The sequence below is a fragment of the Excalfactoria chinensis genome, chromosome 9 (assembly GCF_039878825.1).
Source record: "Excalfactoria chinensis isolate bCotChi1 chromosome 9, bCotChi1.hap2, whole genome shotgun sequence".
Classification (NCBI taxonomy): domain Eukaryota; kingdom Metazoa; phylum Chordata; class Aves; order Galliformes; family Phasianidae; genus Excalfactoria; species Excalfactoria chinensis.
In genome coordinates this window covers 9078620-9098160 of record NC_092833.1, presented here as the reverse complement: position 1 = coordinate 9098160, position 19541 = coordinate 9078620, and the positions used below count along the sequence as shown (strand labels likewise).

Sequence of the window (19541 nt, the reverse complement as noted above, 5' to 3'; positions counted from 1 at the left end):
AGCTCCGGAGCTGTGCATGAACAATGGAGCAGCACCAGAACACTGCAAATAGCTGAGCCAGAATTGCCTGCTGCTTCTGAAAGGCTGAAGGCCTATTCTGGGAGTGAAGAAGTCCCAAAGCCTCCTACAGCTCTGGGAGAAATCTCAACATTTCTCAACAACACGGGTCTATCTGCATGCTCACAAACCCAGGTCATCAAGAATGATCCCCAGTAGGCTTCTCTGGGTGTACAACTCTTCAATAAAATGTGCACTGCAACTGAAAACAGCACCTACCCATTGCTAACCTGACAAGACAAGCACAGGGTCAAACAATGAAGGACTATCTATGTGGTGGGACCCATCTCCCCAGTGTGCTGGTCATTTTTGGCACTTGCCAGAAGATTTCTCATAGGTAGCATTGTTAAGGGAGTCAACGATAAAGGAACACAGGCTGCTCCACTTAAATGTCACGCCAGAGGGATTCCCCAAATGCTATTTCAAGTACTTTGTGGAAAACATGGGTGGAAATCTAAGTATGGCTGAAGTGTGCTGGTGCTGGGTCTGCCTGCAACAGGAGGTGTCCCTGCTGCTTGGGCAGGGCAGCGATACTCACAGCCCAAACCTCTGAGCCCCAACACACAGATCGATGTGCCAAGCTTCAGTCAGAGCACCCAAACAAGAACAGCTGTCCAAACACACCTCTAACAGGTATGTGATGAATCTATTTATGGATTAGGCACTTGTTATCAGGAACTTGGCTCGGAAAGCCTTGTGGCAGTGTGGGAGAACAAGGAAATCACACCTCACTGTACAATTTGTTCAGACTGGCCTGGAAGTTCCAGATTAAATTCCTGTGCAGGGATTACAGCAGAAAGATTGTTTCTCCCCAGATTTTGTTCCAAAGACTGATCAGAGTTGAACAGAACACATGAAAGCCCCCCTCCCCACACTTGTGCCCTGGGCACACGGCTGTACCTGTACACTGGTTGCATTTCTCTGGCAATCCCAATGACAGCTCCCTCCTGGAAGCTGTTGAACTCCTCAAACAGGTCGCGGATGTTGGCCTTGTACTTCAGGTCCAAGTCTACCTGGATGATCTGTGTTATTTCTGAAAGCACAGAAGAGGAAAAATGAGTAATGTGAGACAGAACCTTAACCAGCAGTTACCAGCAGTGGTGCAATGAATCGCACCCGATGGGGATTCGGTGAACTCAGCACAGAGTCAGCTGATTCAGGGCAGCAGCGATCCAGACACTCCTGGTGCCTTTCTGCTTCTGCCAACCCCTTCCTTCTTTCCAGAAGTTTTCCACACGACTGAAAAAAGCAAGAGGTAACTTTAACTCCACCTCCACAGCAGTTACTGTCTCCTTTTCTAGAAGCGCTCCTGCAGACAGCCATGCCACATCCCACATGCACCTTACGCTACAAACCCAACGAGTGCTTCCCAGCTCCAGCCCACACAGCCACTCCAGCTCAAAGCATCGGAGCGATTCCCATGGCCACCCTGGTAGGTAACAGGACGGCTATTTCTGAGCTGTGACAGCCAGGAGAACCTCGGTCAGGATGCTTTGCACTCAGTGCTAACTGGATTACAGCCTGTCAGCATTTCTCAGCCCCACTTACCATACAGAGGTGCCATGACAGCTTTCTGTAGGCCAGATGGGCCTTTTACAATGGTTTTCCTAGTAATTACAAAATAAAGGCCTCATTCTTCCTTCAGGCAAATACTTCCAGATAGAAGGACATCACCCTGCGTGTCACCATGTCAATCATCCTCCCCCCACCAGGCTTGTGGGGCTGCAACATCTGTGAGCATCCCCTGAGCCAGGGCAGCTGGTGCTCTTGGAGAGCAGGGCACAGACATCTTCACGGTTCTTGTGGCTCTGCCCATGCTGTAGCTTCACACTACAGTGGTTCTTCACCCGCTGCTTCCCAGTGTGGGGGACAGGCTGCCTACTGTCACTGTGCTGCTGGCAGCACCACAAAATGGCTCTGTCTTCAGCTTCCAACACAACTGTTGGGACTGGAGACCACGAGAGCCATCAGGCACACACTGCTATCTTCCAGCACAGGAACGTAACTCTCCCATCTCAAATGCATTCATCACTTCATGTTTGTGTTTCAGCCAAACACTGGGCTGTACAGCAGCTCTGAATTTTTTGTAAATCCTGCATTAATCCCAAGCTCTCAGCAATTGGCTGTATCTAACACGCTGTCCGCGTTTAAGATGGAAAAAGCCCCATGAGGTTAAGGAAGAAATATACTGCTTAGTCTGTGAAGTATCAAAGCAGAAATATAAATCAAGGAGAAATAGTATCTAAGCTACAATCCAGGCTGTATCTCAATTTGCTTTTTTAGCCATTCATCATTCGCTATTTGCTGAAGGGGAAGGCCACGCTCACTTCATCCCACAGAATGGCAGTCCCCAGGCCTACCTCGTGTTTACCACCACCGTAATCCTCTGTTTGCAAAGATTTAAAACCCAGGCGTAGTAATTCACCACAAGCTAAAGCAGGTCTCGACCCGAAAGCAATTTCCCTCAGCCTTCCTAACTGCCTTTGAAATTGCTAGCACAATTTGAGCAGATGAACAGGCAGAGCAGAGGATTTCTGAAACAGGGAACGAGATCTGGATCCCAAATACTCCAATCTAATTCCCTGCTAAAGCTTCTCCCAAGCTAAGCACAAACCTTCTGAGCAGTCCATAGCACAGCAGTGCAAAACCTCAAATCTATAGCACCACTGCCCTCAAGCACATCCAGACCTGGTCACAGAGCCACAGCTCGCAACTTGTCCTCATGTGAGGGGCAGACAGAACTGCGGGATGTAGCAGGAACCTCCAGATCTCACCTCAAAGCTATCAAACCTGCAGCTTGAGACCAGGAGAAAGACATCTCTAGCATGATATGGCACAAGCTCAGCCTGAACAGGGAGGGGAGCCGGAGATGTCCGAGTGCTGCAGGGCCAGGGGAATGCTCTGGGCACCATTCCCAGCCCTGGCCATGGCAGGGAGCGTTCCAGCACAGCACACCCCAGTGCGCAGCAGCCTTCAGCTGGCTCATCGGGTTTCAATTAAACCAACCACAAGGCACGTCATCTGATTGTTCTCCAAAATTACAGATGAGCACTAACTGCAATTAATCACAACCAAGAACGAAAGCTAAGCTTGGGGGGAAGCTCTCGGTCCCCGACTCCTCCATTTTCCCATCCCTGCCTGCTACAGCACCAGCACCCTGCCCTGGTCCCCATGCTGGGCTGGCAGAACCCTGCAGGGAAAAGCTAACAAATTAGACAGAGAGCACAGAGTACTTTTCCTTCTTCTTTTTCATTCCTATTTTTTTTAAAGGCAAGCTTTAACTGAGCATTAACTGCAACACTGAGACAAAGATGAACGCAGGCAGCACTAACCACTGTGTTGCCAGATGCAGCTTGCACGAACAGATTAATGGCTGAGATGAGCTCTCTGCAAGCGCTGCCTGTGACTGGCAAGGGGCCAGGCACTAATATTCATGATTTATCACTGTGTTTTGTCCTTACACCAAACACTTCACCCTGACTGCTACACGGGGGTGGAAGAATCACATGCTCTCCCTCTCTTTGGCACAAATTGCTTGGAGGAGTCCAGCTGGAAATGTGCAAAAACACTGACAGTGTTTTGCTCAGAAACTCAGTTTTTCTAACTTTGCCACGATGTATTTTACCCTTTGCTCCATTCAACCGTGGCTCTTCCAGCCACTGTGCATAAAGGGGAGTTAAGCACTCAAAGCGGAGGAGATCACCATTAGCAGAGAGAGTTTAATGACACAGGCTGGCCCCGGCTAAAACTTGTAATATCTTACTGCAGCCTCCTAACAGTAGCCAGAGGGCTGCAGCCTGCACACTTGCTCACACTCCCACCAAGCCATGGCCTTGCAGGCTGGGACACACTGGCCCACAAGGACGGCTGCAGAGCTGACTCAGCACCCAATGCCTGGCTTTGCCATGCTGACTGGAACCTTCCAGCTCAGAGTCTCTCTTCAGCTGCTGGAAGACTGGCTTAAGGAATGCCTGATCCCAGAGCAGGGCCTGCTGTGCTAGAAGCTGCTGCTCTCCTGCTGTGCAGGAGTGAGCCAGCAGCAGTGCCCAAGACATCTCATACTGGAGCTTGGCTGCCAGAGAAGAGAGGGGAATCAGTGTTATTCCAAAGCAGAAGAGATGCTGGTACAGAGCTTCTCCCATGTGTGCACTCCCTCTTTCCCCTGTGAGCCTCAGTAGAGCAAAGGGACACAGACAGAGGTCACTTCCAGGCGTGCTGGCATCCAGAGCGCTCCCCCAGGACCTGGCACAGGGGTGCAGGCATGAGGACAAGTGCTGGGTGCATACCCAGGGTAGGTGAGTTGCTCTGAGCAGTGCCAGGAGCACCTCTGGCAGGAAGCAGCTTCTGGAACAAGTCTGATGCAACACATCCCTCAAGAGCAAATCACTCTCCTCGAAAAAAGGCAATTTACCCTGAGTAATTGAGTGAATGTGCCTGGCAGCTGAGGTACGCAGGAGGAGGAGCCGCTTTGGCTGTTCTAGATGGAGCTTGAAGGATGCTCCTTGGCTGTGCCAGCCCAGCTGCACACAAGGGCAATGCACCTTCCCAAGCTGCCTGCCCAGCTTTGCATACAAGCCTGTGAGCCCTTCCCCTTGGCTGCTCTGGGAGCACCAGCAGTGGGCAGGAATCCCGATGGCACAGGAGCTGTGATTGGCAGTGCTTTGCCTTCTCCTGCCCCTGTGCCTCTGCTATCAGCAAGCACTGTCTGCCCGGCACTGCAGCATCCAATCCAGCAGCAGGCAGACACCTCGGTCACTCCAAACTTGTCATCCACCCAAAACAAGACAGATCTGGAACACCACTCCTGCAATCACCTTAATCATGTCACTCTGCAAAAAGGGGGAATGAGTGAAAAGTAACAACTTTGTCAAGTAACAAATAATGGAGAGCTGCCACATCACAGCACAGAACCCAGCAGTGCTCTAAGACAGCTTCAGACTAGAAGACACAAGAAGACTGAAGCAGCCTGGAGTTGGTGCTGCTCTCCAGCTATTGATGGTCTCTTTGCACGACCCCGGCTCCCTCACTGCAGAATAACATCCTAGCAGGATGCAGGGGTGAATGCTCTCTACACTCCATTGCAGTAGTGAGGTGGGCAGGTGTAGGTACAGTGGTGGGCAGGGATAGACAGTGCTGGCTGCAAACAACTCGGACCTCTCTGCAATGAGAGCAGTGGCTGCAGCCAGCAGTGACACCACCCAGCCAAAGGACAGGAGTGTCCCCTGCTGGCTGCCCTGGTACTCAGAGTAGGGGTCTGCAAATGCTAGGCACATCGAGACAGCTACTTCTTCACTATTTTCCAGAGCTTTGAGTTTGTCTCTGACTCTGCTGATGATTTTTGTCAGCCACAAGTTACTCTCCTAACAGACAAAAACTCCCTGTTCCTGTGCAGCTCAGGGCACACGGTTCTGCACACCACCTGCAGGCATTGCACTGTGCCTGCATGCTTGGTCCAGGTCCTGGTGTGCCCAGATGCAAAGGCGGAGCTTGGCTCTGGATGGGTTGGATAAGCCTGTCTGTTAGCCCGGCAAAGCCAAACCTTGGGCCCAGCCTCAAATGAGTGCAAGCCCTACACAGGCTGGCTGCACTCAGTCCTGACCTCGTCAGCACCACACAGCTCTGCAGAGCTGCTATGCTGGCCGTGAAACCCAGATCCTCCAGTGGCTCAGAGGGGCACACAGCCAAGAGAAATACTTCCCTCACAGGCAGTGCCAAGACCGGATGTGGGCACACTGAATGGCAGGGCCAGCCGCTGCTGAGAGCCTCCTATCATAGCTGCTGCAGCATACAAGGGCAATGCAGTGCCAAGTGGAGATGTCAGAGCCACAGTCAGCCAGATGTGGACGCACACTGCTTACTTACACAGCCACGCTCCACTCCTCTGCTTGCCCTTTGTTAGAAGCTTCCTTTGTTTTGCTCACCCTGCGCTCCTGCTTGATCCCCAGCAGCTTTCCCTCTGCTGTCACAGAGCTGCAAGCGCTTCCTGTTTTGTTGCGTGCTCCCCTTCCAGGCCTTATTTTCTTGGCAGATGAAGGCTCCTCCACTTCCAGTCTTCAACACCGCTGCCGCCCAGCTGACCCCCAGTGAGCCCAGGCAGAAAGGCTGGGGTGAGTGTATGTGTGTGGGGATGGGACCTACTGCCAGCCCCATCGCATCTGGGGTACAAGCAGGGAGTGCACCTAGTGCTGCTCTGCACTCCCTCATCTACCCCAGAAATAAACAGCCCAGAAAACCTGCTTCAGTGGGGCTGGCCAACCTGGCTTTTGACCTCCTGGTTCAAGGCTGGCCCTCTTGGGGCCTTCCAGCCATGATGAGAGCAGAAGAACCTTGCAGCATCCTTCCAGTCTGCTCTGCCTGCCCTTCTCCTTGGGGCCCTGCCTCTCAGCAGCCCCCAGCCATGTTCCTGCCTCCCTGCCTGGCTCAGAGAGCAGCAGGAGGGCGAGGGGCAGATGCACACTTGAGGGTACAGAGCCAAGAACACGCAGGAGTCAAAGGAGGACATTTCCAGGCAGGCAGAAGAGCCCCGGCTGGCTAACAATGCCATTAAGCAGATTTCTCTAACACCTATTATGCACCCAGTGGAGCAGAACAGCAGCTCCTTCACAGCAATTCCTGCCTATCAGCTAATTAAAAAATTAGGCTGTCTGCCAGCGAGATGACAAACCCCTGCTACACACACAGCAGCACCGGCACAGCAGCTCAGCAGCTCCAGCCAGCAGCCCCAGCACTGGGGCAGGCAGCAGCTTGGCTCAGCAGCCAGCAGCATGCTGTGGAAGCCCTGGGGCAGCCCACGCATGAGCTGAAGCGTTGGGTAGAGCAGCAGGGACCCTGCAGCATTGCTCCACTTGCCCACTGCCTCCTTCCCTGCTCCTGCATCCTGCCTGCCTCCAACTCAAGGGACAACATTTACATACCCCAGATCCATAGCTGGGCCAGGGGCACCCCGCAGCAATCAGGGTGCAGCTGTCACACTGCATGCTGTGTATTTATTACACAGTGCCACTGGAGGAGGAGCATGAAGATATTTCTTGGAGCTGGAGTTAGAGCAGCAGGAAACCTTATAATCAGACAAAATAAGGTTTAATTCCAGGTTGCCATAGATGATAAAGCAGCATGGATGGCAAGCTGTAAAGTAATGGGCGGGTGAGACGGAAAGAGAAACCAAAGAGATACAAGAAAATAAAAGCAGCAAGATAAATGATATCACATCTTAACGGTGGGGGAGGGTGCTGCAGAGCCACAGGTACTATCTGCTTCTCCTAGCAAAACCCTACAAAGCTGAGGCAAAGCCACCAGTGAGACCTGAGGGCCGGCAGTACCCTCTTCCCAGCTGGCCCGGCTCTGAGCAGGGCTGGGATTTCAGCGCAGGGTGAGTCCCAGCAGCTCCTGTGCTCTTTCTCTGCATAACTCTCTCTTGGACTGACCAGGAGGAAGCTTCCAGCACCCCCCTGCCACCCACCAAAACAGCTGCCCCAGCCAGGCCAACAAAAACCCCTGTCTCTCCACAGGAGGTGAAATCACTGCACACGTCTGCCCTGGCCTGACAGATCTAGGACACCCCAAATAACAGATGCCAGCACTACAGTGAGGGGCAGCCGATGGAAGTAACGAGAAGTGACACTCCCCGAGGGGCTGTGGTTGTACTGGGCTGAGTGGGGATGGTGCTGCAGGACATGGGCACTAGGGCTACCCTGCACCGCCGTCCCAAAACTGCACCATCCCCAGGTCAGCCTCCCTGCGAACAGCAGCATGCTGCCAGCAGGGCTCCAGCAGTGCCAAGCATCCCATGACACCGGAGCAGATGGGGCCTGCAGGCAGAGGCATGTTAGCACTGCATGCCTTTGCCACATGTCAGCCTCAAGCCTTCACCTGAGGGGGTCACTGGAGGTGTGCTGATGCCTACTCTCCAAATGCGACACACAAACAACTGCCAAATCACAACTGGGTTACCCCAATAGGGAACAATGGCTTGCACTGCTGCCCTATTGCTTCTAAATCCATTTCTTCAGCCTCTTTTCCTCACTAGCACTGCCACACACAAGTTCATGCAGAGAACGAAGGAATCTGACTCTTCCTCACGTGGCCAAGATGTAAAGCAGGGAGGGAAGACGTGAGCAGACCAGACACCATCAGCTCTCCCTCTATCCCTGTAAAAACTGAAACATTTTGTTGGAAAACAAACCCTTCTGTTACTGCAGCACCCCACTGGAACTGTGATTTGGGAGCTGTGGAGCACCAGAGATGGCTCCAGCATAGACCAACATTTTCTACATCCCTTACCAGCATCTCCACTCCCAGAAAGAATCGTCAGGCCCAGAGCATCTGGGCTGCAGGCACTCCAACGCTGCTGCCTCACTGGATGCCCTGACACAGCATAGCTCAGCAGAGACAGCAGCTGTCCCAGTAGCAAAAGGCCAGTTGTGAAGTGCTCTGAAAATGCTCATTATTAAAATTTAATAATCACTGAATTATGCAGATGACTGGACAGCATAGAAGGTGTTGCTGCACAGCTGACAGAAGGAAGAGTTCATGCTGCTGTCTGCCTCTGCATTACAGATGTTTAATGCTAGTCTCTGTGTGTGACACAGATTATCACTCCTTAACTCCCTGCAAACAGGTGCTTGAGCAAGGAACCAGCACCTGCATGGAGTTATCTGCATTCCAGGGACAAAGAAAGACCTGCAGACCCACTTGGGCACTCCTGCATTGCAGCTGCAAATCCTCATACACAGATCTATGTTTTACAAGAGCAAGGTATAACACTTTCAGGACAGTACAACCCTGCTTTCACAGAACTGCATTAACAGAAGACAACTATGTTTGCTATTCCTGATGTTCTTGCTTAGAACATTCCTCCTGGACCCTGTCCTCCACGGCTTGATGGAAAGGCTGCCCACGTTGCCTGTTGCCTCTTACTAACTGCAGGGAGTGCTTTGAGCACCTGGCCAGGCTTGTGCCTGACCTCTGGGCACCGAAATGCTACCAATGCAGCTGTGGGATCCTGTTGCTGCCTGTCTTCCTGCAGGGGTTGTGGTCACTGCTGCCGCCAGATGATGCAGCACAGTTCGGTGCAGCCTTCCCACCCTGCCCTTTGCCCTCTCCCCAGCTCAGCTCTGTGGGAAAAGCACAAACTGAAGCTCACAAAGGCTGTTGTGTCCAGGCTGAGACTCCCAGAGCACTCGCAAGGCAGATAGCAGTTTCGTGGGAGATTGTCCCCTCCATTGAGCTGCAGCCAGCAGCTGGAGCCTGTCCCAAGCCGTACCAATTCCCAAGCGATTTGTGGCTTTGTCATTAACAGACAGTTTGGACAAACATCATCGCAATCTGGTCTGCATTTAATAACTGGGATGACTGTAGATAATGAGCCGGAGAGATGATCCAGTTCAGATGATCCAAGGGCAGGGGAGACCACTGGCTCTTCCACTTCCATCCTGGGGTCCCAGGCCACCACATCTCAGCAATGCTCGGCACCCACTGCAAAGCCAGCAGCACAGTTCCCTGCTGGGGCCATTTCCCCACACTGAGCAGGTTGCTCACCTGCAAGCACTGGCTCTGCATCACCCCAAGGTACACGGCCCTGTTCCCCACGACAGCATCTATCACACAGCAACCTCCAGTGATTTTCTTTCACAAGAGATCTCCATATGCCCAGATAAATTTTAGCACCTACATGTGGCGGCAAGGAGCTCCATGGATCACAACACCACTGTGAATTAACAAGCCCATTCTGTCTGCCTGCTTCTTGCTAACCATGATGCCTCTGGTTACAGCTCTGCTTCTGCAGCTCGTGGCTATGCAGCCCCAGCTGCGAGCCCTCAGCCAGCCTGTCTGCAGAGCAGATAGTCACTCCTTCCTGCATGAAGCCACTGCTTTCCTCAGAACCTTTCCCATGTTTCTGCAGCACACCACATTGTGTGCCATAAATTTAGGCAGTGCATTATGGCCAGCTCACCTTGTTCTTCCCCAGAAGTTCCTCACTTAATTTAGCCGTATGAAAACTCACCCACCTTTCCCACTGCTACTCAGTTTCCTTATGAGCCTTTGATGAACAGCCTTTACCAGATGCACCTGGAAATCAGGCTCCTGGGTGTGCATCCAGCAAACACCTCCTTGTGTCTTGTCTGCAGAGCACCACCCAGCTCCTGCTGCCATCCACCACACTTCTTAACCAAACACTGCAACCAGTGATGTTCATAGTTTTGTCAGAAGCATCACCCCCCCAACTTCAGCAGTGATAATTACCTCAGGTATTTTCTCACCACAGATTTTCTCTCAGCTACTCCCCAACACATCTCACCTCTTACTCAGAATCCTAACACTTGAATAAAGGAGGCAATTTACTCTCTTCCCCTCCTTGACCCCCTGCTTTCCAAGTATTTAAAACTAACTGAACACCCTTATCACAGCTCTCACACCTGATGTCTGCTCTCACAGCCTCCCACACGCACATGGGTCATGTCTAGGATGCAGCAGACATCGAAACAGTAAAGAGGCTGGGCACAAGGAGGAAGGAACTATCCTGTTGAGCTGCTTTCCTGGAGATCTCCAGTCCTGACACATGCTTGTAAGAGACTCTGCTAGCTGAATTAAACCACATATTCACATTCCATTCTGCTCTGAACTGCCTGTGTGAAGACAGACTCACTAGCAGAGCAAGGACTCCTCCTCTGTGGCACTCTTCTCTCCATGCAGAAATCCCAGCTGCAGCTCTGCTTAGCTGCATCCCATCAGCTTCAGAGAAGTAGTGCTGCCCTCCTCCCCTGCCCACCCAGAACACCAAGATTAATGAGTCAGGGCTCCACCAATGCCTAGGAGATGCCATGTGAAGGCTGACCTCTTGCACTGCAGGAACAGCACAGCCCAGGGGCCCTATCCACTCTGTGCTCACCTCTCAGCCTTTGTCAGGGCTTCTGCCTCCATTCTGGGCTGTCAATGGGAGAGGAACCCTGAGGGCTTCCCCACACCCTGCTGGGCAGAGAGGAGGGAGCTTACTTACAGAGACAATGCTAACCCCCCTCAGGAGGGCTGCCAGCTGTTCTTAAAACCAGGAAACCCTGCTGTCTCCAATTTGTCAAATGCCATCTTCAGCCAAGTTCTGCTAAATACCTAAACTGCACATGACACGCTACCTCCAAGCTGAGTTTCAGAGATACCCTGCAGCTAAAAGACACAGCTCCTTTGGTCCAGTCAACAGAGATAAGCCACAGAGATGCTTCATTGAGAACATTAGCCAGATAACTGCTGAAGCTTCAGTCAAAATTCACTTGGACTCCACTTTTTCATCCAGTCCTATTTCCTCTTTGCCCCTTCCCTCTTGTCCAACACTGATTCTGTTGCCAAGCAGCCAGCAAAACCAGGGCAAACAGGCTCTGCCTATGACTTCAGCCACTGCATCACCTTTCTGGATCCCAGATTAGCTGTTGTCTGTTGTTATTTGGACATCCCAGCTCAGCTGTGAAGTGCTGGCAGCAGCATGCAGTAGGCCTTGGGTAGCTCATGCAGGGACCGGTTCTGCCATGGAGCAGCACCTCCTCTTGTTGGGAGGCTCACTGCCAGGCACCTGTGCCTAAAAACCCTCCCCAGAACATGGCTGAAGGAAGAGCCAGCAGCTCTGAACTGCAGACCCTATGCGATCACTCAAAGAAGAAAGCTTTCACTGGGGACAGCAGGGAAGAGGTTTCCTGGATGACACTATGAGAGAGCTGAGCAGGTGGAGAGAATTCAGCACCAGAGAGAAGCAATGCTTCTCACACTGTGCTACCTCCAGCAGCTGTGTGCCCACAGAAATCAGAAAGCACACATACTGCCTCAGCTCTGACTGCTCTCCCCAGATGTTCTCCCTCAGCCACATGGCATTTCAGCATGAGATGATCTCATCCAACGCCAGACAACCTGAATGGAAATGTAGAATGGCAATGAAACAGAAAGAGTGACTCTCTTTTTCACACACAGCCAGGATGTGGCTGCAGCTTGACATGCACAAGTTGAAGAGGGGCAGCATGAGGAAGATGGATGCTGCTGAGACAGTTCTTCCTGAGAGCTCCAGGGCCAAGGGCTGGGGTCCTGCTTTAAGGCTCACTGAGACCAAGCCCTGTAGCACTAGGATTATAGAGAAACCAAGCTGAGTTGGGCCACAAAAGGGCTGCTTGACTATGGATTGCTTGTCTGCCTTATTCCCTGACAGTCTAATTTCTCCTTCTAGCCTGGAGACAGCCTCACCAGCCTTAGCTCTGCAGATCCCAAGACCATTTCATTCTGGCATTGTCTTCACCTTATCAGCTCCTCCTAAGTCTGAACCCTGCTTGCCCTCTCTGTGTACCTTTCCCACCACTTCTCCATTGCAGAATCACTGAAACACACCAGCCCCCCCTCCCAGCCCTGGCCACATTGCATTAAAACAAGATTTATGAGTTGCAGGCGCAGATGAGAGTTATGCAGTCTGCACGCTGCATACCAGCTCCCCAGCTGGTTTAAATCAGGTTAACTCCACCAATGTAAGACATTTAAGGCGAGAGAGTTACATGATTTACAGCAGCTAAGAGGCTGTTATATTATCGTTTGGCAGCTGCAAGTTTTAGATGTGAAGTTTTGTGGGCAAGGATCCAAAGCAGCAGTGAAAACCAGAACAGCTGAGTGGCACAAAACATTTACTCTCAGTGCAACACGCACACAGACACACATGTGTTCTACAAAAACCCCCCCAAAAAAAGACACACAACAACTGCTGTTCAGTGCCCATCAATCTGCAAAGTCGGTGCACCATCACGAACCTGCAGCTTCAAACAAAGCACTAAGTTACGGTAGGCCAAAAACGCCATGTCACCTCAAAATGATGAACCTGGGAACCTAAAGCCAGGAAACTTAAACGCAAACGTTCTGAGCTCTCATAAAAACCTTCAGACATTGATACAAATGCAAACAAACATGCACAGGAGAGAATTTAATATTCAAATCACAGCCTTCATTTCTGCTGGAGCGCGTTTAAGCTTAAAATTAAATCCAGCACCCACAAAAACCGGTGCTGAAGCTCAGGAGCCAGCCACGCCTGCAGAGACACAGGGTGAGGTGGAACCAAAATGCACCAGGAGGAATGCTAGAGTTGCAGGAAAATGTAGCTTCAAACACTTACCTTCCATCTTAGCAAAGCGGCTTCTACCAGGGATTGTTTTCCTGGAGAAATGAAGCACGGCCAGGAGGGAAGTTGGGAGCACAGCACCATTTCCACACCATGCATGAGTCTTCAGGGGACAGCAGATGTGTAGCCCTCCCCATCACCAGTCAGAAGGCTCTTACATTTGCACATAAAAACAGGTGGGCAAAAATACAGACACAGCAGAAACGCCAGAAGCACCAGCCTTCAAGCAGTTCACATCTAAGGTGGCTGAGCTGCAGTGGAGATGAAGAAGCAGGCACCCAGCCCCTGGTCTGCAGACACAGAGCAGCCTAAGCAGCCCTGGGGCACTGCCAGCCCTCTGTATGCCTCCTGCCTCCTGCCAGGCCCCACTGCACAGCTGGGAATCAGGGAGCAGGCTGGGAAGTCCTGCCAGGCTGTAAATCACCCGGCTCTGCAGGCACCCTGCTCTGCATCTGACCTCCCTTGCAAAGGAAATATAAATCAGCTTTACTAGCTGCTTCTGAAACAAAAACTAAACTCATGAAACTGTAAAATGCCTCTTTATACATCCTGTGCGCCAAAGAGGCCATTGCAAGCCCCTGTCAGACTGACAGACAGCAAGCAAGCTTTTCAGGAGACAAAACTGCCCACAGTTGGTGAACTGAAGAAAGACATCTCAGTATATCTGAACAGTTTTTGGCTGTCAGACCGTATAATATGGGTGTCTTCAGCACACAGTAAAGATGTAGCAGAAGTACCAGGGCAAGTGAACTAGACAGAACTAATACTGTCATTTGTATTCAACAGACTTCAAAGCACTCAGGGTGCAGACACCACTAGACAAAAAAATTACCGACGGCTAATAAAGAGCTGGGTACAGCACAGTCACTTCAAACCAGAGAATAACAGCACAGCCAAGGTTGGATGGGACCTCCTGAGGTTGTCCAGTCCTACCCCTGCCCACAGCAGGTCACCCAGAGCCCAGGACATCACCCACTTCAGCTCTAAGGAGCTCCAAGGATGAAGGCACAGCACTGTCTGGGCCTGGTCCTTCACTATCCTCACTGAAAAGTACTTTTTCCTTGTGGGTAAGTGGAATTTCCCATGGTTCAGTTTGTCCCCATTGCCCCATGTCATGAGTGACACATGACCACAAAGCCAGAGTCCTCCACATTTAGATCACAGCTCAGCAAGAGGAAGGCTTTGCCTGAAATTTGTGGTGGCAAGATTGCAGGAAATGTTATGCCTGGGCAGCAGCCAGCACAACCTTCTGCTCTGGCTGCGGAGGAAGTGGTGAGTACCAGCTGAGAGTCGAGGGAAGAGTGAGGCTACCAGCATGGAGCTGCCACGTGCCCAGCTGCACTGCTCATAGGCAGAGTGGGGATAGATATGGGGAGCATATCGACAGACAGAAAACCTAACTCCCATTCTCAGCAGCAATGAACCTCTGAACTCAGTGGCTGTTCCACTCTTAATCTGTGCTACTGTTGCGCCTTCACCAGCACAGCGGGCAGCCTGCTTGAGCAGCAGGGTGCTGTGGGGAGCACTGACACCAGAGAGCCCCCAGACACTGCACCCACCTGCCTGTGCCCCCACAGCAGCAGGGCAGTGGGCTGCAGGCCTTGCAGTGGGGTGACCCAGGCCTCTGCAGCACAAGATTGGCACGGTGACCCTCCCCAAAAGGATGGTCTGGGAACACAGGAAGGAAAGGAGCGTCTGCTCTACTTCCTCCTTGTCTGACAAGCAAACACTGTTTCTGAAACCACAGTGGCTACAGGGCATACCAGGGCCCCAAGAAGGCCCCTCTGTTTTTAACCCTCATATGGAGGGCTTCCCAAGTGGCTCCTTCTCAGACCAGACCATGTGAGGAGGCAGCCCAGTTGAACACAAACCATGTGCACCACGCTGGGAGGAGCCATGCTGCCACAGGCAGGGCTGGGTGAGCTCCAGACAAGGGCTTGGGTGTGCGATCCATCCTGCTGAGCAGAGGGCACAGACCCCTCACACTGTGCCCCAGGGCTCAGCCCTTGTTGCATTGACGCGTGACTGCTCACATTCAGCACTCTGCTTCTTAGGGAATAAACACCAATAGAAACGTGATCGTCGGCCACTGGTCTTAAGGAAAAGCCTCCAACCTTTCTCCCAGCCCTGACCTCAGTGTAAGAAAAACAATCCTGACCTACAAAATGGGAGTGACGGGGAAGACAGCAGAACTGCTGACTGATCCAAGGCTACAGAGCACGTAGGGTCTGGGAGAAATAACCACACACAGCTGGGGAGGAAAGTGGGGCAACTGAGCCAAGCTCCTTTTGCCAGCTGCCTCGTTTTCTTGCAGATTTATTGTTGTTTCCTCACTCAATAACAGTGAAGACACAATAAGAAAAGTTCAATGATCAGTGTCTGTTAACCAGCAAAGCCTCCCAAGAGCTCATCAAAACCACAGGAAGGGAAGGTGTGCTCAGTAACCACACTGCTGACACTGGCGAGCAAGCAGCACCCTCACTGTGTTACAGCACGTCGCACCTCTTTCTGCTGACACGCCGAGGGAAAGGGAGGTTGTAAAAACACACGTGACAAACACACAGCTGCACATGGCCAGGCCAGCTCCAGTCCTGCCTTCTCTAACATCCTGAGGAGCGAGGGCAGCACCAGCCTGCTGTGTGGCACAGTCCTGCCATCCCCTGATGACACAGCCTCCTTTCATGGAAGACTGTTAACTCTGCATTTCACATAGCACACACATACAGGCTGTGCTTGCAGCTCAGCTGGGGCTTACCTTTGGGCATGATCCGATGCATTGCGACAGACAAGAAGAAAATTGAGTCGCTGTAGTAGGTCCCTGATCCAGCACTGAAGTGTTTCTGCATGGCTTCAACGATTGGAAACAGCTTCTCAGTCAGCTCACTGACATCATGGATTATTACCTAGGAGAGACAGCAGGAGCACCGCTCAGCCAGGACTCCCAGCCACCCCCAGCAGCTCAGCACACAGCTGCAAAGCCCCAGTGCAGCTCGCTGCTGTTCCAGCTGCATAATGTGCACACCTGCCACAACAGGCAGCTAGGTATAGCGGGGACAGGAGGGGAAATTTTTATGGCCACGCTGTAAATGTGAGGCAGGCGTGGAGAGACTCCATCAAATCTGTTCAACTGATATTTTCTCGCAGCCTCTGGTCCCTGCTGCTGACACTGCTGAAATGTAACCACATATCTGGTCTCCATATGGAGTCAATCAGTGAGGTGACAGCTCACTCCAGGCTCTGGCATCCTGCAGCTCTGAGGCAAGCCAGCCCACGTCACGCACCCTGAGGACCAAGACTTGCTCCCTGCCACAAAGGCAGGCCGTGACATGGCCAGGAACCGAGCCCGAATTTCCTGAACCTCAGCTCAGCAGTGAAGAAAGCTGCGCAGCATGTTCCCATTGGGGCTGGGAGGGACAAGAGGGCAGGACAAGCTGGGGAAAATCCAGACACTGAGCAGTTACTGCAGAGCTGAGCGTCTCTTCTGATGGGAGCTTCCCTGTATTGTGACAAGCAGCCAAGGGACTGGGTACCCTGTGCCATGCTGGAGCCAGGCAGGTAGCACCGCTATGGCCAGAACCAGGACCCCAGGGCACACGGGCCTCTGGCACTCCATTACAGCCTGTGTCGTGTTATACTCTCAACAGAACACAGACAAACTTATGAAGCAAAACCAAACCTTTGCGCACTGGCTACAAATGACCGCATCAAAAATCTCTGCAGCCCACTGCACTTAGTTTCCAGGAGTCACTTGAAAGCTCAGCAGTGAAGCAAACCACATCTGCTCCAAAACCAGGAGCAACTGTAAATAAACCGTGTCAGCAAATGAAATTTTACAAGCTTATAATTAATTTCAGCCCAAGTCAGATAAACGGGAACTTTCTTGCGGGCTGATGCTCATTATTACACACGCAGAATGATGCAGGTCACTGAATCACACCAGATAACTGGAGGAACTTCCAGCGTAATGAACAGACCCGAGGAACGTGACCCTGGTGCAGATTGGAGAGTTCAGCAACACTGAGTCGGAGACCTGAGGTCATGCTGCCTTCTTCAGGCAGGAGAAAGCAGGAAAATTCCAGCAGGAACTGAACACTGCGGAGGCCACAGCACAGCAGCAGTGTCTTATTTCTGTTCAGGGATGCTGAGATACTTCCCCTAGCTGGCCTTGCCAGCCCCATGATCCACACAGCTCCCTTCCAAACTAAATTATTCAATGATTCTACGGTTTCGCTCCTTTTCCCTAATAAACCCTCATCTGCCTAAAAGCTAGGAAGAGCGCACTATACATGTAAACACACAGGTCAAAGCATTGCTCTTTCCTTTTATCGAGTTCAACCCAATTCTAGTCACCTCTGAGCAGAGGAGTGCCAAGTGCCTGGGGACAAAACTGTGGGAAAAGCACTCCTGAAACTGCAGACACAGCAATGCGTCCTCCCTCTGCTTCCAAAGAAAACAGGGGACAAAGTGTTCCTCTGGCCCATCCTTCAGTGAAGCACTTCTGCATAGCAAACTCCCGACACGAGGAACCTTCCTCCTGGAACTGCAGCACTGCAGAGGCCTCTCCTCTCCCCTCACTGAGCACAGCCTGTTTATCTGTTGCTAATTTTGTGCTTCTCTATTTATTTGTGGAGCAGCTTTCAGTAAATCCCTGTAGCTAAATCTGAGTGAGTTCGCTGAGGACATCAAGGAAAGTGAGTTCTGTGGGTTTCCTGCACGAACACGTGTTTTATAAACACATCTCACACTGAGAAAGGCCCTTTTCAATTGGTTCACCAGTAAACAACTGCCGTACACTCAGTTTCTCTTTTTGTTTCCCTCCTGGTGCGAGGCACCTTTGCAGCAATCCCATGAGAACAGGATGATGGCAACTTGGTGGCATGTGCCAGACCCACAGAGGAGGAGGAGAGCCCAGGCTTCCTGCACAGCCCTGCTGTGGCTCCTATAGGCTCTCACAGGGGTGGGTGATAACCACATCCCACAGAGGGGATGGAGTTGTGAACACAGTGCTGGGCCTGTCCAAGCGAGAAGCACTGACTTGTAGAAACACGGTACCCATGGAGAGAACCAAGTCACTGAGTGCAGCAAAACCCACAGGCAGGCACTGCCTGGGGCTCACAGGGCACGGCACAAGCAAATGCTGCCGGCAGAGCCCAGCAGGGCAGTCTGCGAGCCCTTCGTGCAGCAATGCTGCTGGCTTGCCGCTCGTGGCTCCATGTAGCGCTGTGCTGTGGAGCTCCAGCTCCACCTGCCGCTCGCTGCCGGCACAGCTCGCATCTGGGACACGTCTGCATGCAGCCAGTGCTCCCAAGGCAACTCCAGCCACACTCCAGGCACTCAGCGGGCCTCAGCTCTGCGCCTGCTCCGGTAAATCTTGTAATGACCAGAAAAGCTCCCTGCGAGCACCTGAGGGAAGCCAGGAGAGGCCTCGGGGCAGAGATGGTACTGCTGGAGCCACCAGAGGAGTGCACTGAGAGTCGGCCTGCTTCAGAATGGCAGCAGCACGAGAGCTGTAAGCTACACTGATGTTTCCTGATGAGATTTTCCGCTGACTTGTCACTGTCAGCACCCCGGGAGCTGCTGGCACCGAGCGCTGTTAGGAAAGACGGGATTATTTACCGAGAAATACTTTGCACGAACAACACCGGGGTCACATCTGCGGATGCACCTCGGGCTCTTCCAGCAGAGTTCTGCTAACGTTAAAGGAAACGCTCCTTTCGATCCGCAGCACGGCTCCGCGCGGCACCACGCGCCTCAGCACCGCACCGCACGCCCCGGCAGGCGCTGAGCTCCAGCGGGGCGGGCGAACGAGGCCGGGCACGGGGCGGAGACCCCGCGGGGCCCGGCCCAGCACCGCCCCCCGGCCGCCCCATCCCTTCCCCCCCGTCCCGCCGCACCTGGTGCCGGAAGGCGGCGCCGCGCAGCTCGTCCCGTAGCAGCCCGTGTCCGATGTCTCTGCTGGCGCTGTCGGTGACGAGGTGGAGGTGCAGCTGGTCCCCGCGGTGCAGCCGGCCGTGTCGCAGCAGGGAGCGCAGCGCGGTCTGTCCCTTAGCGCGCAGCGCGGGGCTGCGCTCCGCCTTGGTGAACATCATCAGGAGGTGCAGCGCCCGGCCCGCCTCTCCCGCTGCCGCCGTCCTCTCGCGCCGGGCCGGGCCGGGCGGAGTAGCGGGCGGCGCGGCGGCCCGCGTGGCGCGGAGGCGGCGGGTGGCGCTGGAGAAGGTCTCCCCGCCGCCGCCCAGGTAGTAGAAGGCGCACACGGCCAGAGCCGCCGCCAGCGCCAGCGCGCACGGCTGCGAGCGCGCCCAGCCCATCCCGCCGCTACCCGCCGCCCGCCGCCATCTTGCGGCCCCGC

At 53.0% G+C, this 19541-nt stretch overlaps 1 protein-coding gene across 1 annotated transcript in view; it reads right to left on the bottom strand.

Annotated features, from left to right (window-relative positions):
• XXYLT1 (xyloside xylosyltransferase 1) overlaps positions 1-19541 on the bottom strand; it is a 33912-nt gene extending 14371 nt beyond the window's left edge. Inside the window, exons 1-3 of the mRNA XM_072344441.1 lie at positions 19087-19541; positions 15948-16095; positions 958-1090 (exon numbers count right to left, since the gene is read on the bottom strand). Of these exons, the coding sequence (XP_072200542.1) occupies positions 958-1090; positions 15948-16095; positions 19087-19500 (695 nt within the window). The 5' untranslated portion in view covers positions 19501-19541. The remainder of the gene's footprint in view (positions 1-957; positions 1091-15947; positions 16096-19086) is intronic.